Source organism: Canis lupus, chromosome 20 (assembly GCF_011100685.1).
Source record: "Canis lupus familiaris isolate Mischka breed German Shepherd chromosome 20, alternate assembly UU_Cfam_GSD_1.0, whole genome shotgun sequence".
In the NCBI taxonomy this organism is placed as follows: Eukaryota; Metazoa; Chordata; class Mammalia; order Carnivora; family Canidae; genus Canis; species Canis lupus.
Genome location: NC_049241.1, coordinates 13,210,054 through 13,235,596, shown reverse-complemented (window position 1 = coordinate 13,235,596; position 25,543 = coordinate 13,210,054). Strand labels below are relative to the sequence as shown.

The window sequence follows — 25,543 nt, the reverse complement described above, 5'->3', positions numbered from 1 at the left end:
TTTTTATGGCCAAACAATATTTCATTGCTACATGTAAACACATGGTACATGTTTGTACCATATTTTCATTAACCATTCATCCATCAGTGGACACCTGGTTTGGTTCTACCTGTTGGCTATGGCAAATAATGCTATGAAAATGGGTGTACAAATATCTCTTCAAGACTCTGCTTTCAATTCTTTAGGAAATATATCCAAAAGTGGAACTGCTGGATCATATAATTCTATTTTCACTATTTTGAGGAAACCAATGCTGTTTTCCACAGCAAGTCCCAGGAATAGTTGGGAGCTGAGTTCCAATGTCTCCACCTCCTTATCATCACTTATTATTTTCTGTTTTTTAAATAGTAGCCATCCTGATAGGTGTGAGGTGGCCAAGGCCTCAACTATTAGAGCCACTCAATCCAACTTCCTGGCAGAAAGGAGAGAAAGTGGGAGAAAGAGGAAAGAGCAGCAAGGTACTAAGAAAATGGTTTATACTCTGACCTATCAATGGTGGGTATTTATGAGCTGCTGAGAGGCATGGACTACAATAATTATGAAAATAAATGGCAGATTTTAAAACCATTGTTAAAGACCATGAAATATCTAGGATGGAAACCAGTCAATGTAAATATGGAAGCAGCAACTATTAAGAGAAAGTAAGTAGCCCACTGAAACTCTGCAACAAAGAACTAACTTTTTCATCATCTGCTATATGGAATATGCAGCTGTTTTTTTTTTTTTAATTTCAGAAGGCATAATATGCTAATAGGACATTCATGGTCTATCTAATGGCTTAGTTCTAAAGTACACCTCATTCTAAACAATGCACAGTATCATCCTAAAGGAAAGTAACTTCTGGGTGAGCTACCTAAACCACCAACATCACAGGGTACAGACTATATCTGCTGAAAGGCTGGCTCCAGACCCAATTAACTTTCACCTCTCATAATGATCGTATAAAACTGTTCAGTCCTACTTGCAAAGTCAGATACAGCTCTAAGCACTGCTTGAAGTGAGAAAAATAAAGTGTAGCCTTCCTAAAGATTTCATTTATCACATTTTCTTACTCTCACAACCTTCTGTGTTCATCAATGACAACTCATTACTAAGTTATGAAGAGAGTATAAGCAATTATCTTTGCCAAATGGTATTTATAGATAAACATTATTTTCAAAGAATACTTAAAGACTTCCACAATTTTATTTTCAACCTTTAGAAAGTGGACAAGTGGTAAGAGCCCAATTCCATACGTTCTGTTGCTTCATTAGAAGTAATGTGTGTTTCCTTTAGTGGGTAGAAACTAGAGACTGTCCACAGAAAGAAGTGTTATTTATAACTGCACACTACCAGATGGCTTACCTCCTTATCACTTCCCTATAAAGGTCCAGAACAAATGTCTTCCATGGATTTGACTTCAGAGTGAGGTATCAGTTCACAGCTTGCTAACTTGCTGTATTTAACTTGTCATTACACATGAAACATAGTGGTCATAATTAGATTCATCAAATACTTAATGCATATCAGCCACTACATTAAAATTTTTCTTTGCATTATCTTACTAAAACCTCTCAGTAACTACACCAGTGAAGAAGCGGAGTGAGAGTTTAAGTGACTTAATGTAGCAGGTTAAAGCTAGGAAACAAGGTCCAACTCCAAAAATGCATGCTTTTTAACATATTATATTTCTTCCATACATACAATTAAGTACATATGCATGTATATGTAATTAGATGAGTTTGCTTGATTCCTTAAATCTGTAAGCTCCATGAGGGCAAGGGAATTGTGTCTGTTGGATTCCGAGAACCCAGCACATGAGTCTGGCATTGAGTGGGCTGCCAATAAATTTTCCTGAATGAATAAAAGTATATACATATATAGAAATCACACATGTGGATATGTATATGCCTATATTATAAATGTGTCTACATATCCACATGAAGAAAAAATCCCAGAATAACCTGGCAAAAAAAGATGATTTAACTGTTCTATTTTTCTCTTCTCAATAACATGGTTTTATTTCCAGATCCTTAGGGAAAGAACAAATGAGTCACACTATGGCATAGGGAGTCATGAAAGGTAAGGCTATAGAAATGGAAAATGACACTATATTACTTTTACAATTAATTAACAAGTCAAATGGTAGGTAGAAAAGCTTATCTGCCAACTCAATAATTTTTAAAAATAATTTAGTGGAAATAACAGATTAGGAAGATAAGGATAAGAAGCTGATTTAAAATCTCAAGATAGAAGGAATGAGAGGCATAAGTCCCTGCCTCTCCCCTGCTTTTGGAAGAAGCCACTGCATGACACAGCAATTCACATCTCCTAAATTATCTTCCATATTTATAACACTTCCTGAAATTCCTGACTTAAAGTAGGCAATTTGTGATAAAATACTACAAGGAAGTAAGTAGCCTTTCGTGTTTTGTTTTTCAAATAACATCTGGAGCCTGGTAAACCTTGTACAAGTCTCAAGATCAGAAGACCTGGGATTTAATCTTGACTCTGAACATCAAATTCAAAATCTGGGACAAAGTCAACACCTCCCTCTCCTCCAAGAATTATCATAAGAAATGAGTCTAAGACCACATGCTTCCTTTTGCACAAGCAGGAATATTTTGAGGGTATGAAAAATACAGGGAGAGAGACTGTGAGAAAAAGCACTGTGAGGTTTTCAGGGGGGAGGGAAGCCCTATAAATGTAAAGAATAAGCACTTTGACTTGACTCCTCACAAAACCTCTGGGCAGCCTACGGTAAAAGCAGATGATCATACCTGGATGCTGAGTCTGAGGCCTATCTCTTCTTTTGGAACCCAAAACACACTTTACACTAATAATCTAGAAAGTTAATATGGGAAAGGGCTTGGGTGACTGTCTTCAAGTTGATGACCTCACTCCTTTTCCTAAACAAGTGGGAACAATTCCACCTCTTATTGAGAAGTGCCATGGGAAAATGGTTTATGGACTGCTGTGTATAAAAACTATAAAGATGAGAATTATTCTGTGTGCTGGGAAATACACATATGTTAAGTTAGCTTTTGTTGATTGCCAAGCATGATGAAATAGAGACCCTGACTGAAAATGTTAGGGGATAAGATACTGGGGAGAATATTGGGAGATGCATTATAAGACCACGAAGAAAACTGTCCAGGGGAGCCTAAGTATGCAGAAGACGGGATGGGAAGCCCATAGAGTGGAAGACAGGACACCATGCCTGGTTGAGAGGGTCTGGTCCTGGAGGCAGTGTCTAAGCTTCTGGCTGTCAATTCGTACCTTAGAGCACACCAAAATAGGCTGAAACCTCTGCAAATGACCCATTATGTAGGCCTACTTCCACCTAGAATTTTGTGAGTACCCCTCTGACCAGAAAAGTTGCTCAGACCTGGTCTTTCAGCTTTGGACCCAAATAAATAAGGAAGCCTCTGCAAGTCCTACTATACACATCTCTTCTTGGCCCTTTCCAAATAAACAGAGATGCATGGAAAGAATAAACAACTTTTGAGAGGAAGCCAGAAACCTGGGCTTTGGTTCTGACGTCCCAAACATTAGTGGAGCAAAAACATTCTATTGCCATAGAAGTAAGGGATCATAATTGGGGATTTTGAAATTCAAATTCTCTGTAGGCAAGGGCTATGATGTATATGCCTTCCCCTAGCACACAGCACGTGTTCATTCAATGTTTAGTAAATAAAGGAAAGAAAAAAGAATTCAATCTGGTCCAATGGAAAACAAGAGGAAATGCTGGGAAAGGATTTTTAAAAAAGAAATGTTCCAACTGAGAGGTACCTGGAAAACAATAAGTGGCTCTAGAGTAATGACTATGTGGTGGGCGAAGTGCTAACTGCTCTAATCTCTTTTTAATCCCCAGAAAAACCCAACGTCCTAAAATGTGGTTATTACTTTCACTTTGTAGATGAGGAAACAGAGTCCAAAGATGTCATCTTCCCACAAAGCCACCATGCCATCAAGTGGCAGACTAGGATGTGAACCAAGGGCTGATCATTTTTAAACTGTTGGTGGGAATGTGAACTGGTGCAGCCACTCTGGAAAACTGTGTGGAGGTTCCTCAAAGAGTTAAAAATAGACCTGCCCTATGACCCAGCAATTGCACTATTGGGGATTTACCCCAAAGATTCAGATGCAATGAAATGCCGGGACACCTGCACCCTGATGTTTATAGCAGCAATGGCCACGATAGCCAAACTGTGGAAGGAGCCTCGGTGTCCATCGAAAGATGAGTGGATAAAGAAGATGTGGTTTATGTATACAATGGAATATTACTCAGCCATTAGAAACGACAAATACCCACCATTTGCTTCAACGTGGATGGAACTGGAGGGTATTATGCTGAGTGATGTAAGTCAGTCGGAGAAGGACAAACATTATATGTTCTCATTCATTTGGGGAATATAAATAATAGTGAAAGGGAATATAAGGGAAGGGAGAAGAAATGTGTGGGAAATATCAGAAAGGGAGACAGAACGTAAAGACTGCTAACTCTGGGAAACGAACTAGGGGTGGTAGAAGGGGAAGAGGCCAGGGGGTGCGAGTGAATGGGTGACGGGCACTGGGGGTTATTCTGTATGTTAGTAAATTGAACACCAATAAAAAATTTAAAAAAAAATAAAAAAAAATTAAATACAGCAAAAATAAATAAATAATAAATAAATAAATAAATAAATAAATAAATAAATAAAAATAAATAAACCAGTCCTCTTAACCACATTACTGCCAGCTGCTCCATCCATCATTGCCTACACTCTAAACCAGCACCAGATGCTGGGGCAGTGGCCCAAATTTATTGTGCCCTAGGAATCACTTGATACATCCCTAGCAAAATGTATAGATGAAGCAATAAGCCAGACAAGGGCAGGATGACTCACCTAAGGCCCCATGACATTTTCAAGTTAAACCTCAGATGGAAACCCAGGCTATCAACCTCTGCTTTCATCATCAACAATGGTTCTGCTATTCAGTGCAGCAGGAAGAACCTGACTGAGATGGCAAATAATCACATTAGCAAACTCTTCCCTCTTTCATTTAACACCTCTGTTATAACCTCAATCCATTATGTTGACCTTCTGCCTTCCAATCTTAGAGGCCATGGCTTTCCCCTCCCAGGAGGGTCATACACTGTGAAAAAGATAGCTCATAAAAGCCCTTTTACCGAGCATACCAAGCTAAGAAAGACAATTTACAAGTCACTCTCCAAGGCCCCTAACTGGTTATCTAATAGGAATCCTTTAAATGGCTCTCAAGCTCCCATAAGGATGGGAAAAATATATGTTAGCAAAACTAAAAAAACAAGCATACACAAACACAGGCACACACATATGCACACACACACACACCTCACTATTTTTACCTTCACTCTGAGCATGGAGAAGGGTGAGTGCAGGGCATCTGCGGCTCAGGGTACCAGTGGGGGGTACTTACTTCAAGGAAACGAAAGCAATGAAAGAGAAGAGACAAAATCCCTTCTCTGCTTACCATGACTTCCTCAAAGGGCTGCACACTGTCCTTCCTATGTTTGGATGTCAAGGACCTAGCAAAGTGACTTCACCAACCACTGCCATCCATGCAAAATGGCACCTCCTCAGTGATGCCCTCACAGCTCCCACCAGCAGAGAATGGAGGCTTTCCACTTCTAGCACATCAGCAACAATTCTTACCATAGGGCCTGCTGATTTATCTGATCACTACCCATCCTAAAGGCTTCTTAACCACCAGGCCTGTCTCAAGCATCTTTATATTCCCAAGATAGCCCCAGAACACAGTAAGTGCTCACTAAATGTGGACTAAGCCCCCCTTCACAGTGTACCAATGACAAAAGCACAGCTAAATCCATCTGCTGGAAGGGAAAGCTACTACCTTAAATGACAGTGCTGACAGTCACAATGATCTCCACAGCCTGTCTCCCATGGAAAACTGAACTGATGGAGAAAAATGAGAGACTCTGCACTAAGTATCAAAATGCAGCTGTAGACATAGAAAAAAATTCAAAAAAGTTTCCCTTCAAACTACTTTAAAGAAACTTACATAAAAAAATAGCTGTATGGCAACAATATCTGAAGAGACATAGCCTAATATCAATATATATATAGGGGGGAGAGGGGAAGTTTTACTTGGCTACAAGCTTACTAGTGGGCCAACAGTGAGGTGCTGCTCTTCCTGTTGCTGCCACACTGCTCATAATAAAAGTAGGAGGACTCTCAATGACACTGCTCTAGTACTAATAATGATTGAAACCGAAGCTGCCACATACTTGCTATTGCAAATATCGCGCTGGGTGACACAAACATTCTCACCCTCCCTCATAAGTCTCTAAAGTAACAATCATCATCCCCACTTAAGAAAGAAGCAAACTGAGTCCCAGAGTAGTTAAGGGACTTGCCCAGCGTCTTACAACTGGTTAGCCAGAACCCAACCAACAACATTCAAACCCAGTTCCATTGGATTCCACTGGCTCACCTCTTAACTACTGACACAATTTGAGATCTGATGAGAGAGAATGATGAAAAAGGATAACCGCAGTATTATTAGCATGGGTCAAGGAACATCTAGAATACTGAGTATGATTGTGGGTGCTCATTTAGAAAAGGGACTTCCCTCCTCCCCCAACCCCAGTCATGTTATTTAGAGGAATGTAACCGGGGTTGCCTTGGATTGGAAACCAAGTAATTCAAGGTGCACCGGAAGGTTGGGGATACTTATCTAGAAAGAGAAAGATGAAGGGGCACAGGCTGTGACTATCTTCAGGTATCTGGAAAACTTTCACGTACAAGACAGAGAGAAGAAGTGTTCTGTGTTCTCACTAAGTGCAGAATGAGATGAAGCTTCAGGAGAGATTTGGTTGGCTAGAGGAACCTCCCTACAATGAGATCATCTGATAACAACAATCCAGGTGCAGGACCATAGCTGTCAGGGTATCAAAGAAGGGATTTCTGCAGAGGTAGAGGCTGGAGGTTTTCACTTCCCACCTTTAAGATCCACTGATCCTCCAAACTGAGAGAGGAGGCCATAATACATTTGAATGTCCTGCTCTATTTGCTCAGGAAGAGTCAATAGTAACATGAGGTTGTAAAGGTAATTTTATTGTAAAGTAGAAACAAACAGCATTTTTACGATCTTTGAAACAGCAACTAGAATTAGCATTCACTCTTTTCAAGCAAAAAGCAAGTGTTTAGATAATGTGTTTGAAGAAAATGTGTTTACGGGATCTAAACATCTCAGCCATATACATTCAAGCTTATTTCTATTTCTCAGTGGTTTAGTTGCTGTCGTTGGATGATCAACCTTGCTCAAGAACCATGGGAAAAGTGGCAGTGGATAAACATTAGCTTTTCCTCCAGACTGATTTCCACCTTCCACTTGGAAGAAAAAGATAAAATTCTTTTCCAAACACAGTCCTGAGATAGTGATATTTTGATCACCCTGCCTTCCTCTTGGCACATACTAAATACAATGTAAACCATAGGGCAGCCCAGGTGGCTCAGCGGTTTAGCGCCGCCTTCAGCCCAGGGCCTGATCCAGGAGACCTGGGATCGAGTCCCACATCAGGCTCTCTGCATGGAGCCTGCTTCTCCCTCTGCCTGTGTCTCTGCCTCTGTCTCTCTCTCTCTCTCTGTGTCTCCCATGAATAAATAAATAAAATGTTAAAAAAAAAAAAAACAATGTAAACCATATTAAGTTATCATGAAGTTTAACTCAACTTCATTAACACTTTAATGCTTTTTTCATCTTTAACACTAGGTTATTTTTCTTTCAAATTGATTTACTCATGCATCCTCATTAAAAATATGTGAATGAGGTCCTTAGAGCAGGTACAAATCCTCCATCAGGTCCTCCTAGTACAACCTAGCTACTTGATGACTGCTTGCTGCATTAATTAAACTGTTGTTGGGGCAGTCACTGGGTCTTGCAGACTCAACTAAGAAAATGATGTGCTATTTACCGAGTTTTCCCAGGCTGAAACAAGGACAGTCACACGCCATTGGCAGAGGACAACTAGGAGACAGGCTAAAGCAGGAGTCTAACATTTTTGCTACACAAAATTCATTCATTCATGCAGTGGCAAGAGGCCAGAAGAAGGATCAGTGGAAAAAGGAACAATCAAGTGTGGAGTTTAGAGGATGGACAAAAGTAATTTAAGTCCAAGTCCCAAGGGACTTTCCATCCAATGGAAAAGAAGTATTTGAGCAGGACTGACAAGTTTGGAACCTGCCAGGACACTCTACATACGGATCTCAGGTCAGAGGGAAAGCATGTGCCGTGTGTGATGCGCTGCAGACAAGACTTACAGCCTCCCGGCCGTAGGAGGAAGATGGCGGTGGAGTCGCGCGTTACCCAGGAGGAAATTAAGAAGGAGCCGGAGAAACTGATCGGGAGAAAACGTGCCCACTGCTGCTGCTGCTGCTGCGTGTTTTCACCACCAATAACGGCCGCCACCACCGAATGGACGAGTTTTGCAACGGAAACGTGCCGTCCAGCGAGCTCCAGATCTACACTTGGATGGATGCAACATTGAAAGAACTGACTAGTTTAGTAAAAGAAGTCTACCCAGAAGCTAGAAAGAAGGGCACACACTTCAATTTTGCAATTGTTTTTACAGATCCTAAAAGGCCTGGCTATCGAGTAAAGGAGATTGGCAGCACCATGTCTGGGATGAAGGGGACTGATGACTCCATGACCCTGCAGTCACAGAAGTTCCAAATAGGAGACTATCTGGACATAGCAATCACACCTCCAAATCAGGCACCACCTCCTTCAGGGCGCATGAGACCATATTAAGTTTTATTTACTATTTCTTGAATTATTTTTCAATCAGTTATGTAAAATAAATTCTTTTTCCTTCCCTCAAAAAAAAAAAAAAAAAAAAAAAAGACTTACAGCCTCCCTGGTCAATTCCATACCATGACAAAGCAGTTTTGCAAAACAGAACACAATTCCAAAAATCTCCAGAGATATATGATCTAATTGAACAATGAAATTCCATGCTGAAAAAAACAAAACAAACTCAATCTCTGACTAATAGAATCTGGCAAGCAGCCAGTTATTCATTCAAAGAAGGATTACCTTTTGGAAAACTTTATTCCCACCAGACTTGAATGAACTATGAAGAACTAACAAGTTTTTCATTGTAAGGATGACTATGTGGTATGCCAACATTAGGTAAGGATAGGAGGAATATCAAACACTCATTATAAAGATTACTTTCTTCTCCTCTGTTTCCCGAAGCCAACATTCCTCATCAACTGGGCTTCACAGAACCATATAATAGAGAAATTAGGTAGCCAAAACATAATTTAAATAAAAATAGTAAACAACAATACTTTGAAGGTGTAAAATATTTTCACATGCAACATCATCAAATTTGATTTCACAAATATAATTATTACCAATTTGTAGATAAGGAAAGTTGAGCTATTCCACATTTAGAGATCCCTTCAATATTAAGTGGCAGAGCTCTAATCTGAGTTACTTTGACTAAATCAAAGACCGGAACTGTTTCCCTCAGGAAAAAAAAAAAAAAAAAGCCACCCAAATGAAACTATATACCTGGATGTTAGAGTGGGAAAGATATTATAGATCACACCATCCTTTGCCACCACCAGTGAGCAAATCAGCGTGGCATGTGGGTAGTGAGAATGAGTATGTGGGTGTTGGAAGTTAGAGTGCTACAGAAGCTCTATGCAATCTTTTACGGAAAGCAGTATATATTGCCACAGATTAATAGGGGCTTTGGGGTGAAGTAACTGAAAAGGAAAATATAATGACCTTTAAAAAAAAAAAAACTTAGTTAAAAAAAATAGTAGCAGCAGCAATGGCCACATTCTGGGTTCTGTCTATGTGGAAAGAGGTGATGCCATCTTAAGCAGCTCCAGAGGACACACACATGCATGTGTATATCTTCCCTATAACCTTCTTCCAGCTAAGATCAAATCAACCTTCACTTCATATGGTCAAATACCTCAGCCTCTCTCGGGACTGTGTGTACAAAGCACACAGGATGTTTCTACCACCTGCTTTGGCCATAAATGACTGTCCAATAAAATAAGCACTAATGATTAACTTTTGCTCCCTGGAAGCCAACTAAGAAAAAGATATTCCCTGACTAGCCTTTGCATACAGAGGACTGGCTTTTCTTAAGTTTCCTAAAGAAGCTTTAAAATGACTTTCCATTATGGGTTAGGCTTGTGGCTAACATATACGCATCACACTGAAGAGGTCAGTTCCTGAATTGAAATGTTTACTAATCACATGGATATTCTGGTTCAAAACTCTCCCTGAAAATGTCTGTTCCCAACTTTGCTTTTGAAACAACTGAAATATGAATAGTGGTCAAACTCCCTCAACTCTTGGTATCTGGCACTGGCTTTGTTATAGGACCAACTATTATGCGACACATTTTCTTCCAGGCACTGGAGATACACAGGCCAGTATGGAAAGAAGGCAAGTAAATTAAGACCTCCGTGAGAAATAGGAGTTTTAACCAAAACCAGATGAGAACTACTATAGCTGTGAGGAAGTGCAAGGCTCAAATTACAGAGCAAAGGCAAGCCCAGAGGTAAGTCTTTCCACTCTAACTTAGTCTCACCTAGAGGTCTGTTGATTCACAAAGGCTGAGAAACTAAGCAGAACTTTCAATAGACTTATAGCCTAAGGAAACAAATGGGTTTTGGGGGCCCTTTGAGGAATAAGAGCCATAGTAAAACCCCTGACTTTTGGTTGGCATCCTGACTATATTCAGACTAGCTCTCACAGGAACCTAAGCTCAGCTTCAAGATGTCTCAATTCCTGATTGGAAAAAGCTCATCTGAAATAGAAGTTTCCAGAGGCAAAGGTAAATCCCCTCTAGAGAAAGATCACACTATCCAGATCTCAATAATATCTATAATCTTTTGCATACCCTGTCTCGTACTCATTCAAAAATAATCAGGCATGTGAGAAAACATGATGTGAGCAAAAACCAAGAAGAGAGGCAGGTCAACGGGGTAGTCAGATACCAGAGTTGTCAGATGCAGACTTTAACATACAATGACAAGACAAAAAAAAAAAAAAAAAAAAAAAAAAAAACCCACAGTGAGATAGCACCTATACATTGACTAGAAGAGCTTAAATTAAAAATGTTTAACAATGTCCAATGTTAACTCAGAGAAAAGTTTCCATTCTTTTTCTCTGGTTAAAAGAAATATAGTAAACTGTTTGTATGTTAAATCTAAATGGTAGGTATCTATTATACTATTTTCTGTACTTCCCTGAATTTTTGTTAAATTTTATAATTCAATGTTTAAAGAAGAAGTAGAAGGAGTGGCTGAAAGAGATCAGTAAGAATTAAGTTATTTTAGCCTTCAGAAGTTGTGTTCAAGAGTCTGTACTTTCCTCTTTAGACAAGCAGCCATGGAAGGGGTTTCAAATGGAGGAGTGACCGCATCAGACTTGATTTCTAGAGAGGTCATTGTGGCTGCACAGGGCAGAGGGAGGGAAGGCAGAGCCCAGCTAGGAGCCTGGAGGTGTCCCTTGAATGTAAGATGCCAGTGGCACTGGCAATGAAGGAAGTTGTAGAGATTTGAGTGACGGAGTCTGAGTTTTCTAGGAAGTTGGGACTTAGTTCTCTAGGCAGATGAATTTTATCCCAGTCAAATCAGGAAGCAAACGAGGCTATAGTGTGACACAGAGAAATCTAAAATGGGAACAATTTATAAAGCAAGGACAACATCTAAGATAGAGCCTGGGACTGGTGAAAATAAGAAAAATGTGAATTTTTCTGTAAATCCTTAGAAGAGACACAAGCAGTTCTAAGACGGAAAGCTAATAAGCACTCAGCTCGACAACAGATGGTCAGATAGATGCATTCACAACTTGCCAGAATTCTGAAGCCTTGTGTACCCCCTTCCAAACATGCAGATGCTTTTATCTGAGGGGGAAAAAATTCTATTTCTGATTCTGACAGCAAATGCCAAGTCACATCTTGCCAGTAGAGAATGGTGTCTCCCGACCACAAACCAACCAAGAACTTCACAACCTTATTCTCATTTTGGAGAGAAGAGTTGTTTCTGACCACTACTTCCACCAGCCCTGCCAGAAAGTACAAGGGAAATGAGGGGGGGATGACAGTTTCTGAAAAACTCAGCTCTTTCATCTGCACCCAATGAGGTAGGTTTTTGTCTCCAGATTATTCATGAGCAGCCCACGTGTTATTCCGTGAAGAAAAATCAAGTTTATCAAACAAATTTATCCTCATATTCTGAAAAATGGCCTGAGGCACAGGGCCTGACAATTTCTTCAATTACTCAAGCTGCTTAACTCTTACGGAGAAGAGATCGAAGAATTAATTTTATCATGATTCTTTGTGCCTTTTCTAAAGGGTAAAGTTTAAAATTGAGCATATTAAGTTCCCAGTCTAGATAGTTTGGTTGTATAATATATATTTATTTAGGTCTGACTTATGAATGTCTAGTTTGTTAGAGAAAGGACTTTTAAATGGTTCTTTCCCCCCCAATATGTTCACACAACAAAAAATATTCAGACATGTTCTTTTTAAAGGAAGTACCTCCCACCTACATGCCCATGTAGTGTTTCAATTTTTAGGGGCAGAGAAGAATCCTAGTTGTATTCAACATTCTCCCCATATCAGAGTAGGTAAAACTTAGATAAAACGGTTGTCTTAATTCCCAAGGCATATGATGCATTGAACTGACATACTGCAGAGTTCGGGAAATAATCACCAAATGACTCAACTTCCTGACTCAACATTCACCAGAAAATACCCTTTCTCATTTTCTCTAAATGATGCCCCTGAATCAAAATTTCAGCCAATCAAAAGTCTGGCAATTAGCTGCATGATAAATACCATCTAGCAGATCTCAGTGGTTATTACTTTAAAAACATCAATGAATTCTGCATAGTTATTTAGATAACTCACTCTAATCAAATTTATGAGACTGAATATAATTTTTAAAGTTACAGGCAGATTCCTTCAAATAATTATCACCTTTGCAATCTAGCAGCATATAAAATGCTCACAGACATTTCTGCACAATGCCTTAAGCTTGAATTAAGAGACATATGCTTAATATCCCTTTGGGGAAATTCCAAGATTAATTTCAAGAGCACACAAATACTCCTCAGAAACACATTAAATCCTTGCCACAGCTTGCCTAGGTAATGGATGTAACCTTACGATACATAGTCTGAGAATGATACTCACTGGGTTATGCGTTTTTTCAACAGAATGGTGAACGGTCCACCAGTCTGAAGTCCATTCCCACACGTTCCCTACTATATTGTATAAGCCATAACCATTGGGAGGAAAGGCGTCAACCTAAAAATTAAAAAAAAAAAAAAGGGAAAATGCTGTCAAACTACTCACCTTGTTTAGAACACTTCTTTGCTGTGGAAATGCACTATAAGTTAAAACTTCAAAGCATGAATATTAATTTTCATCCCGACAGTCAAAATGCAATTTGGCCAATGTAAAAACAAAGAAAGATACACTTTTTGGCTTTGAGTTTTAAAGGGGAGCTTAGAAACCTAAGGAGAGTTTATACTACATGGTAGGAAAGTCAATAAAACTATTCCTAACAGAGAGACTAATAATGAACATAAATTGAACCCATATCTTAAGGCGGGGAGTGGGGGGCAGAGATGATATTTCAAAATCATTACAGAAACATCATATTAGACTCAGTATAAGTCTTGTCATCAGAGCTAAGGTATGTGGCCACACAATGTCTTTTAGCACTAAAAGATGCCAACCCACTTCTGTCCTCTACACCAGCCCCCTCCAACTCACAATCTTATCTTTAAGCCACAGTCATTATCATCAAAACACTGAGGGGACTTGTTTTTCTAAAGAAAATGTGAATTCATTATCAAGCATATTTGTAAGAGAAGGTTTGCAGTCAGTCTCCAGAATCTGGAAGTATGAGGCCAACTGTACTGGTTTGTCAGGGAGCAATTATATCACATTTCAAAGGGAGGTCAGACAGTCTGCCACATAATATTGTCACAGACAGAGAGCCAAAGTATAAAGCTTTTTTAAGAAGGAGAGAGGGGAGAGGGACAAGAAAAAAAACTTTAACTGAGCAACAGTTAAGTACAAACAATTATGCCATTGTGTATATTCAACATAAAATTTTTCCCAACATTTTTCTAATGATAATTCTCAAACATAAGGAAAAAATGAGATTTTTAAATGAAAAAATGTTATCTTTGGGTTTTTAAAAATCTTTTAAATTTTTAATTAATTTCCTTTTTTAAGATTTTATTTGAGAGAATGAATGAGTGAGAGAGAGAGAGAGAGAGAGAGCATAGGAGCAGGGGCAGAGGGAGAGGGAGAAGCAGGCTCCTCTGCTAAGCAGGGACCCTGGGATCATGACCTGAGCCGAAGGTAGACACTTAATTGACTAAGCCAAAAAATCTTCTTTTTTAAAGTATTTATTTGAGAGAAAGAAAGAACAAAAGCAGGAAGGGGAGCAGAGGGAAAAGTAGAAGCAGACATCCTGTTGAGCAGGGAACCTAATATGAGGCTGGATCCCAGGCCCCTAGGATCATGATCTGAGACGAAGGCAGACAATTAATCAACTGAGCCATCTAGGTGCTCTAAGAATCTTTTTGTAAAAAATAAAATAAAATAAAAATAATAATATTATTGTAAATTCACGTTTTTTTTTTCCATACTAATAACGTAGGACTATAGAAATGAATAAACTAAACTTCACTTCTATTTGGCTTCAGAAGGTTTCAGGTCCACATATGAATATGGAAAAATCTGATATTTGGGCAATTCAGAGCACTTCAAAGTTATGAAGCTACTCCCTAAAAAAACCTTCATCTGGATGAGTTGGAAAGCTAAAAAATTGTTACCATGCTGCTTCCATACTCAGCACTCATTATGGAAACAGCAGTACTTATTCACTGCTTCATTCAGTAATTCCATGCATGTCAACTGAAGGCAGGAAGGGTTCAATGACGTAAGACATCAAAGAGCTTACTGAGGGAGAAAAAAGAATATACTCAAAACAAAAATCCAATTCTGTAAGACTCTGGGATGAGTAGGAAAGTGAGTGGGGGGAAAAATGCCTCAGAAATTCGCAAGAGGGAGAGGCTTTCTGGCTGCAGAGATTTCTGGCTATACCCTCTTCTACAAAGGTAAAGATGTGTCCTTGGAATCAAGCTCAGAGTTCAAAATTCAGAGGGAGAGTAAAAGTGAAGAGGCCATAGGCATGAACTATTCTTTCAAGAATTTGGAGATGATCGAAAAGAGCAAGATGGAACAACAGCTGGAAGGAATAGGAAGAAAAAGAAGAAATTCATTTGTTTCAAGCAGAGAGAGGAAGGAACCAGGGGCCCAAGACCAATCAAAAGGTGAAACAAACATTTTGGAGGAAGGCTCAGAGAACACACAAGAAGAGGGGGCTCTAGAGTCCATCTGGCTGAGGTCCTTTTTATGTGCCCATACTTAGCAGCTTCTGAGCAACCAACTTAACCTCACTGGTGCTATTAAACCATTAAGGCTAGGAAATAATAATACATACTCAAAGACTTAGGGTTTTCTTCCCCCTTTAAATAATTTTATGTATAAATGAGGTAAAATCTGGAGGTCACCAACCCCAAAATCACCATCTGTGAATATGCCATTAAGGAGAATAAACCTTGTAATTGCTCATTGTTAAATTAATTGCACTAACTAAAGCTTCCTCCCAGGAACCTCAAAAGAAAACAAATGTGTATGAGAAATATTTCAAACCCACTTATTTGCAAGTAAATGAACTGATAGGCATTAAAACCAAAACACACTAATAGTTGTATAATAGCACCTTTGAAAAATAAAAACCGAATTCTTTAGATTCACTGTGGTCAAAATAGTGCGCTCAGTGCAGACCAGAAGTAATAACATATATAAAATACAGGTGAGGGGGCCGTTTCACTGCAGTCCATCCCATCACTGAAAATAAATTCCTTCCTTCAACTAACCAGACCTTGTGGACACAAGAGCAGCTAAAATGGACGTGAGATAATTCTCTGGGAATTTCAGTCCCATTTTGCTGAGTTCCATTTTGAAGATACGGATCTTGTTATGTCTTATTCCAAACACAGGTGGAAATCGCCTCTCTGTGGTCTGCTGCTTCTTTCTCCCCAGGTCATGTTTCTTAAATTAGTTCTTGGAGGGCCCCTGGTGACTGTTCTAATTTTGTCTCACAAACTTCCATGACAGCTTCTTCAGGTAAGTTCTGTTGAATTTATTCCAATATAGACATCTGCTGAACTCCCAGCTAAATGTTCTAATGCTAAACATCTGTAAAGTGTCCTTACGCCACAGGGACTTTGTGTTTTCTAAAAAGGGGCCCTGACTTAAGGATAAATGACTATTTTCCTTAGAGGCATAAGGGCTTAATTAGGATGTGAAATTCTATAGCAGTAAGCACCGTAAAATATTCATAACTGTCCAATCCAGTCTTCTCATGGCTCTTTACTAAAACTGACAGGGGCTTATATAATTTGGTCCATCAGAAGCCCAAGCCTTAGGATTCAAGGCTTGCTGTAGGGGCCCTATTTCTGACAGCCTAGCATCCCAGGAGGGAATCCTAGCTGCTAAGGCCCTTGTCACGCCAAACTCTCTTGTGTGTTCACTGCCAAAGAAGGCCAGGTATGGGCCTGACACTCTGTGCCACCTGTGTTCAGGGTTAGTGCATCGCAAGTGAGTTGCTACACACTCCTTACCAGCATGTAACACTTGGTCACCATTGTCCTGCTGCCTGCATTTACCAACATCTTTCCTGAGGTCTCATAACATCCTCACCAAGCACCAAAACTGATATTCTGTACATCCCACAGTACCAGTTCTGCTGACCAAAAGTGGTCCATGAGGCACTGGCTGGGCTTCTCATATATATAAAGTCTCAGAAAGAGCAGAATCCTTTAGTCCCAAAGACCTCAGATCACTCATTTTGCTGAATACAAAGTTGGAGGAACCAACTCTGAGATCAAATGATTACTCTTTTGCCTTCATTGGGTAGTACATCATTTCCCATTAGTTTGTGACAGTTCCTTTATCACATGCTTAACACATATATATGGAGTTTCATACCCATACATATGCACCCCTATATCAACTGAAAGGCTATATATTCTTATGAAATATGTTATTTACATTAAATGCCAAAAAATGAAACCATAATGCTTTAACTACTATGGTTCAAAATATTTTTAGATTTCTGCTAGCTCAAGTGTCTCCTTACTCTTCATGTTTTTCAAAAATGTGTTGGTCCTTCTCTTTTATTTATTATTTCAGTCGAAATTTTGTTTTGTTTTTTTTAAGATTTTATGTATTCATGAAAGACACAGAGAGAGAAGCAGAGATACAGGCAGAGGGAGAAGTGGGCTCCCTACAGGGAGGCAGGACTGCATCCCGGGACCACAGGATCACGCCCTGAGCCAAAGGCAGACGCTCAACCACTGAGCCAGGCTTCAGTCAAAGTCAAAGTCAAAGTCTTAGAGTCATTTGGCCACCTCCCAATAATGTACCTATGTTACATTTACATGTAAATTTTGGAAGAATTATTTTTGTGTGAAACAAAAATATAATATGAAAAAAATGACAGCTGTTTGAAAGAGTGTTGAAAAGAAATTATTCTCTGCAACGACAAACTCAGTACGGTGCTATTTACCCACCACAAGATTTCTTTTCTCACTGTTCAGACAAAATGAAATGTTTTTAATATTGCTTCATTAGTGTATGGCTTTGCCACCAGAAGAGCAATGAAAAAGGAACTCTCACACGCTTGTGGAGGGAAACATGTCACATGCCCTCTAGAAAACAGGATATATCTAAAATGTTTACCAAGAAAGTTTTCTAGTCTTTGACTCATTAATTTCATTGCTGGGAATCCATCCTAAACAAATCATCAGAGATACAATTCAATATTTATGTACAAGATGCTCCTTATTATATTGTTTAGCCAAAAACACTCCCCCAAAACCCCAACAAATATAATCTAAATGTGCAGCTTATTAATAAAAGGCAAATAAATTAGGGCTCATTCAAATGATAGATCATGTATCTGTTACAAAACAATGTATTTGTGAAAAACTGTTAATGACAGATAACACATTCCTAATATTAAGCTGGAAAAAACAGGATTTTAAATACTGCATTCAGCATGACCCAAAAGCAGCATGTAAAAAATATGTAGCTACAAAAATATATATATACACACACATATATATTTATGCTTTCCATATATTCCATATATATGTATATATACATATATAAATGTGTTTATATTTCTATATACATATATATGCATTTATACATTTCATATATGTGGGTGGAGTATATGTGTGTGTGTGTGTATGCTGGCATATATGGGAGTTACGAGCATGAGCTTTAGAAACAAACTAACCCAGTTCAAACCCCAACTGTGCTGCTTTCCAGCCGTGTAACCTTGTGCAAGTTAGTTATTCTCTCTGTCCCTCAGAATGCTCACTTGGAAAATGAGGATAAAATAAATGGTACCTACTTAACAGAGCTGAATTTACATCAAGTGAGAGAATTCATACAAATGGCTTCGCACCAAGCCTGGCACCCTGCAAGCACTCATTAACTACTAGCTCTTACTGGCATCATTAACACAGAAAAGAGCAGAAGGAGGGAGGCCTGGGTGGCTTAGTGGTTGAGCATCTGTGTTTGACTCAGGTCATGATCCCGGGGTCCTGGGATCGAGTCTCACATCAGCTCCCCAAGGGGAGGCTGCTTCTCCCTCTGCCTATGTCTCTGCTTCTCTCTCTGTGTCTCTCATGAATAAATAAATAAAATCTTGAAAAGAAAGAAAGAAAAAGAAAGGAAGGGAGGAAGGAAGGAGGGAGGGAGGGAGGGAGGGAGGGAGGGAGGGAGGGAGGGAGGGAGGAGAGAGCAGGAGGAAATGTACCAAAATGCTAACAGGGGTGATCTGTGGGTGGCAAAATTTCAGGTCCTTTTAATTTTCTCTTTTGTACTCTTGCTATTTTCCAAATTTTCTGTAAGTATGACGGAATCAGAAAGAAAACTGTGTTATAAAAAAAGAACATTTGCTTAATTATTAGGAACTGCACGTGCATGAGTGGATGAATGCAGGAAGAGACTGGTCAGCGAGTGAGCAATGCTTTCTCATGTCCACATTCTCGGGAGCTGCTGCCCATCTTCAGAAGTCTCGCTACTCACAGGTGCAGTTCCTCGGAAGCCATCCTCCCCGGTGTTGGTCACAGGAAATTCGCCCTGCCAAATGTTGGCATAATGCTGGCCTTTCGGCTGGAGTTTGTTGCCCCAGGGGAAGAGTCTGTCAGAAGAGACACAGGCATCAGCCTGTCAAACAGGCACAGTCTTCTGGATTAAAGCCAAGAGAAGGAATGCAAAGAAAGAGCATTGCTCACTTGTTCTGAGTGAACTATGTTTTACATTTCAAATATATAAATAAACAAAGCTTTTAACCAGGACTTTTTTTTTAAACTTCCGCACAACTAGCTCATATCAAGTTCACAACAACCTCTGTGTTTCCCAAGTACTCAAGAGGCCTGAAATAAATCACGTAATCAGAAGAAGGACTTATAGAAGGCTGGGAAAGTAGGCATCATTCTGAACTTATATGGTAGCACAATCAGGCAGCATCACATCACACTTTTTTTATAAAGCCTCTGCTATTTTAAGGAGCCTTTCCTAGAAGATGTGACCCAGACATGAGTTTTCTGTCTCATGGCTCTAGAAACAGAGAAATAACACTGCTTTAGGAGATGTCTAAAATAAGAAAATCCTGGGGTGCCTAAGTGGCTCGGTCAACAAAGCATCTGCCTTCGGCTCAGGTCATGATCCCATGGTCCAGGATCAAGCCCAACATCAGGCTCTCTGCTCAGCGGGAAGCCTGTTTCTCCCTCTCCCTCTGCCTGTTGCTCCACCTGCTTGTGCTCTCTCTCACTCTCTCATTCTGTCAAATAAATAAATAAAATCTTTTTAAATAAATAAATAAAATAAGAAAATCCTAAAAGCAAGGCAGCCTGACAAAAGGCTCTGAGGAGGACTATGTAAGAGAAGAAGGGTTGAATGTGTTGAGCACACTTTGGGGCTGCAGGGAGCCAGCTTCACCGGACACCTGGTGACCCATGCATCAGTGTCTCCTAAGTAAGTCCATGGAGATGAAGAAAGCCTAGGAAGAAAAAGCTGTTGTTTTTGTTTAAAATCAACTTTCTAACCAAAATAAGTTCCACAGATTTAGAAAAAGGTCACCACACAGTTAGGCAAGATGAGATCCTCCGAGTACCTATTTTGCAGGCCTCCGCGACAGCTGTATTCCCACTCAGCTTCCGTGGGCAGACGCTTTCCCGCCCACGTGCAGTAGGCAACAGCATCATTCCAGGAGACGTGGAGGACTGGATGATCAGGCCTGGGGAAGAGCAAAAGCAGAGTGAGGAGGAGCAGCAGCTGTAACAGGAAACAGGAACTGGCTTCAGCGAAGCACCCACAATCATCCTCCATTCCATCTGGGGCACTAAGGCAGCCCTGGTCCCCAGCTCAATCCTCAGCTGTGCCACATCTGTCACCTTCCACCACAGGTTTCTGACATCCCAGGCTCGAATGGATTACAATCCCTCTTGGAACTAGACTCAAAACATTTCTTCACTTGCAGGCAGGCCCAGAGCTCCACAGAATCTCACTTGGTACAATGGATGTGGAGATGCACTACACACTTCCCCCACTAAGGAAGGAGTGCTGCTCCAGCTGCTGGGAGTGCTCCCTCAGAGTTTTCCACAGCTGCTGCAGAAAGCCACTTCACAACCACCAATGATAATCAGAGCCAGGACATAAAGGCCCGGCCATTTCAGCCCACCACAGCTCTATCCTACCAGCCCTATTTACCCCAAAGCCCCCCCCAAGGGATCAGTGGGGACTTCCTGAGCCTGCACTGTAGTCTTGGCTTCTCCCTCTACCCAATCCTGCTTCCCCCCAACCCTCCTTTGCACAGGTTGTTTGGCTTTAAACTTCGTGCCTTTCTACTGCAGATTAGCCAGCTATATTTGCTTCATGCTAGCAGATTCCAAACTAGTATTTTTTTCTAAGGGCATAGAAGGACAAGGAAGGTTAGGAGAAAAGTTTGAGAATAAGGAGTAACACACATTCACAAAGCACTAGATAGCTTTAATTCCCTGTTTACACTTTTTCAAGTGGACTACACACTCCTAGTCCATTCCTTAAACATCTTTGAATTCCCTACAGCAATTCCACTATAACTTTCATTTATTCTTTCAATAAATGTTTATTGAGTACCTATTATGTGTTATTTACTATTTTCAGCATCAATCAGAGATGTACTTTTCTAAGAAAATGGACTCAGTGGATAAAATACATTCCCCTCTGGGTTTTCCTTCTGCCTTAGCTTTTTCTTCTATTAAATTCATGAAAGAAAATGTCACTTGGGAACTAAGAGGCCCAGTTGACCTGACGTACCCAAGAATCCTAGGATGTTGTGTCTCACCATCAATTTCCACCACGAAGGCTGCCAGTTCAGGCTTTGCAAGGTTTCTGCCCTTTGGCAGGGGGCTCTGTCCCTAAAGCTGAACCTCAGGTACACTTAGCTCCCTGGCAATGAGGGCAGAAACCAGGAATGTTGTCAAAAATAGAGGCTCAAAACCTCCATCTGAAAAAGTGGGTTAGGAGAACAGTTTTCTTGGGCTGTCGGGATTCTGAGTCCTGACCCAACCTTTCTCCATCTCCAGGGCTTAAAGTGCTACTCTCTATTTCTGCTTGAGATAATTATTTCCTTGCCACCCTGGAGACTTGCTGACCGACTTGCAGCTCTGTGGTTTTTCAGTCAGATGGTGGCTTCAAAGTATGTCAGCCCAGAACTGAATATCACAAGAATCCTATAACCAAGGCTTGAGCTTCCACAGTGACCACCTGGCCAGACATAACCACTCTTCCATAGGACAGATGGTCTTCTTTCTCACAGTGACCCACTCATGAAAGAGAGCAGACAGACAGGTTCCAAAGATTAAATATGTCAAGAGATTTGTAATAGGCTTGTCAAAGAGGGGAAAAAAATCTGCAAAGGCAACTCTTTGGCAGGCCAAATGAGGAAGGATGAAGTCACCTAGCAAGAGCTTTCTCTGAGTTAGGCACAGTGCTTGGGTATTTACATATGTTATTTCCTGTTTTATTTTCCTACCAATCCATTAGAGTTTGTCATTCTCACACTCTTTTACAATTGAAGATGGCTACTGAGTTCCTTTTCAACAACACAGGAAATCTATCTATTTGGCAATTAAACATGTCCACTGGGGAAAGAACCACCAGCCTCACCTGTGTAGAGTAGTAGAGTCAGGCCCTTCTGGGTGTCTCCAGTTAGCGCCTTTAACAGGTAACCACCAAGGAGCAGCTGCAACCTCAAAGCAACCCAGAAAAGCTAAGGTTAGCTATGATAACTCTAGAAAAACACTGACTCAGTATGTGCAGGAAAAAAAAAATTTTAACTTACAATCTTCAACTTCCATTTCAGTTACCAAACAAATACTCTTACCAGAATATCAAAAATAAAGATTTATATGTAAGAAAATCTTTCATAAGACTATTATTCCATATCATAAGCACCAGCATGACTAAATAGATTATGTCTTTAAATGGTGTATATCTCCAAGAATTTTTATTTTTTTAAAGACTGATTTATTTATTTATCTTAGAGGAGGGAGAAGGAGAGAATCTCCGGGAGATGCCCCCATCAGTGCAGAGCCCTATGCAGGGCTCTATCTCATGACCCTCACAACACAACCTGAGCCGAAATCAGGAGTTGAAATGCTCAACCAGCTGAGCCATCGAGAGATCCCTCCAGAAATTTTTAAAAGATGCAGTGCTAGCTAATCCTCTATAATGTCTAACAAGTGAGAGACAGATTGGACAGCTCCTATTTAAAAGATAAGAAAACAGCACCTGGGTGGCTCAGTGGGTTAAGCGTCTGCCTTTGGCTCAGGTCATGATCCCAGGGTCCTGGGATCTTGCTGCAACTGGCTCCCTGCTCAGCGGAGAGCCTGGTTCTCCCTCTCTCTCTGCCTGCCACTCCCCCTGCCTGTCCTTGCATGCTCGAGCACTCTCTATCAAATAAATAAATAAAATCTTTTAAAAAATAAATAAAAGATGGGGAAACAACCTTACAACTAAGTGCTGGGCTGAAGATCAACTAAGGTGGTCAGATATCAAGCTGAACCATAGAGTAAGAAGCTGGAGTGTGTTTTCAAAAAACCCTGGTTCAATTTCCAGTGTAATATTAGCTGGGTAGCCCTGAGAAAGTACACTGCTTGTCTGGCCCCTTAGCCTTCATCTGTGAAATGGGACCAGGACCCCTGCCTCATCTACCTCAGACTACAGAGGAGGTTGAATTCAACAGGACCAGGAAATGCTCAGCCAAATGTTCCCAGGACCTTATCTCCTACTATAGTTCTAGTGACCCAAATAACAAGAGCAAGTGGCCCTCACTTACTGAATGGTTAAGAACTTGGCTTTGGAGTCAGTCAAAAGAAGATTCAAATCACTCACGGTGTGACAGCAACCTACTGAACCTCCCCAGGCCTGTTTTCTCACGTTTAGATGGAGATGGTAACAATACTTACCCTCGTGGGTTATGACAAGGAAGAATTATAACATACATTAAGGGCTTACAAGTATGCCCAGCACTAGCAAGCACTCAGTAAAGAGAACTAGTCTCAACCAAGGTCTCATGACAGGAGGAGAGCCATAAAAAATCTTCATCATTGCTGTTGGTAATCCAAACTAAAGAACAGAAATTTGCAAATGACTCTTGTAAAATATACACTACAGTAGACTCAAGGTTATCCCCATGACAATGCTACTGTCAATCATTTGCATCCTGATGAGCTGGGTTGAGTGGAAGAGAAGGGGGATGGTGTTCCTGCTAACAATTATAGCAATCACTGAAAACACCAAATTCTGTTCTTGTTCTTTCCTTCACATCAGCACAATCAGAACATTCATGGTATTCCAATTACAGTTTGATGGGAAAAACCAAATTCTCTTCTATTTCAATGAGAGAGACATAATGTCCTTAAGGATACCACTGCAAGGTGTTTTATTTTTCAGAGACCAGGAGAGACAAGTCACAGCTTATTTCTATTTCACCTCGGGATGTTCTCACTAACCAGACTGCTGGATATTCAGGGACCAAGGACAGGTAATTCATTCCATGTCAAGGGAAAATGTGCATTGAAAGCCCAAGTTAGAGGCATCTGGGTGGCTCAGTGGTTGAGCATCTGCCTTTGGCTTGGGTCATTATCCTGGGGTCCTGGGGTCGAGTCCCACATCAGGCTCCCCACAGGGAGCATGTTTCTCCCTCTCCCTATGTCTCTGCCTCTCTGTCTCTCATGAATAAATAAACACAATCTTAAAAAAAGAAAGCAAGCAAGCCCAGGTTATCCCACTTTTGTGTTTCAATATCTTCAGATCACTCAAACCTAACTCACCCCAACAGTGATCAGATGGGCCACCAGAAGGTTCAATGTCTGTCTTAAAATAATAAAAGAACTAAAGACAACTATGGCAAAATGCTAAACGTTGTTAAATCTGGGTGGTAGAAACTAGAATGCCTGTTTTTCTTTTATCCTTTTGTGTTTTGAAACATTTCATCAGTGGCAATTTTTTAAACTGGTTTATTCATCTCTTCTACTACTGATGGGCATTTGGGTGGGTTCCAGTCTAGGGGTATTATGAATAGTGCTTATATGAACATTCTTAGGAGCTCATGACTTTCAGCAAGCATACATATGCATCTCTGTTGACTGTACACCCTGGAGTGGAACTGCTGAATCACAGGGTCTGCATATGAACAGCTGTAGTGACAAAGGCCAGACACCAGCCTTCATGGCCCATGTGTTCCAAGGTTTACCACCCCTTCTTCAGAGGGGAACTTCCATGGAGCTGGCTGATGCAAAACAGACCATGGTGTGGCTATTCCAGGGGCCCTTTAGACTGTTTCTTTTCCTCTCTTCTTTCCCTCAATTCACTCTGGTTACAAACATTTGCTGAGCACTCACTATCTGCCAGCCACTGAGTTGGATTCCTAAAAGAGATCTTCAACTCCCAGGAATCCTCAGAGTATGATTTAAGACAATATATTGATAGTGTTTAAATTATTTATTTTACATATTTATCTTACATGGTTAATTGCACAAAGTTCAAAACAAAATATGGATCTAGGTTCTTCGTTTTCCTTAAAAATGCCAATAAAACTCAAATTCATAGGTCTAGGTACCACCTTACAGACGCTAGTGCTATTGTCCCAACTCAGTGTCCTCTCCACCACACACACACACACACACACACACACACACACATTTTCTCATTCTAGATAATCTGCTTTTCATTTTTCCCAGGATTTCTCTTTTCTGAAATCTCTCATATTATCTTAGCAACCCATCCCAACAGACCACTAGCTGACATGGCTTGAAAATACGGAACTATACAATGATCAACAATCTCAGTGATGTGGGCAGTGAGACAGGACAAACAGACTGGCTCAAGATG

At 40.3% G+C, this 25,543-nt stretch overlaps 1 protein-coding gene and 1 pseudogene across 1 annotated transcript in view; one reads left to right on the top strand and one right to left on the bottom strand.

Annotated features, from left to right (window-relative positions):
- Window positions 1-25,543, bottom strand: part of SUMF1 (sulfatase modifying factor 1) — a 90,828-nt gene that overhangs the window by 24,480 nt on the left and 40,805 nt on the right. Inside the window, exons 4-7 of the mRNA XM_038565800.1 lie at window positions 22,316-22,398; window positions 20,280-20,402; window positions 19,190-19,304; window positions 13,196-13,309 (exon numbers count right to left, since the gene is read on the bottom strand). Coding sequence (XP_038421728.1) covers window positions 13,196-13,309; window positions 19,190-19,304; window positions 20,280-20,402; window positions 22,316-22,398 — 435 coding nt within the window. The remainder of the gene's footprint in view (window positions 1-13,195; window positions 13,310-19,189; window positions 19,305-20,279; window positions 20,403-22,315; window positions 22,399-25,543) is intronic.
- On the top strand, window positions 8,297-8,790 carry LOC102152299 (annotated as a pseudogene).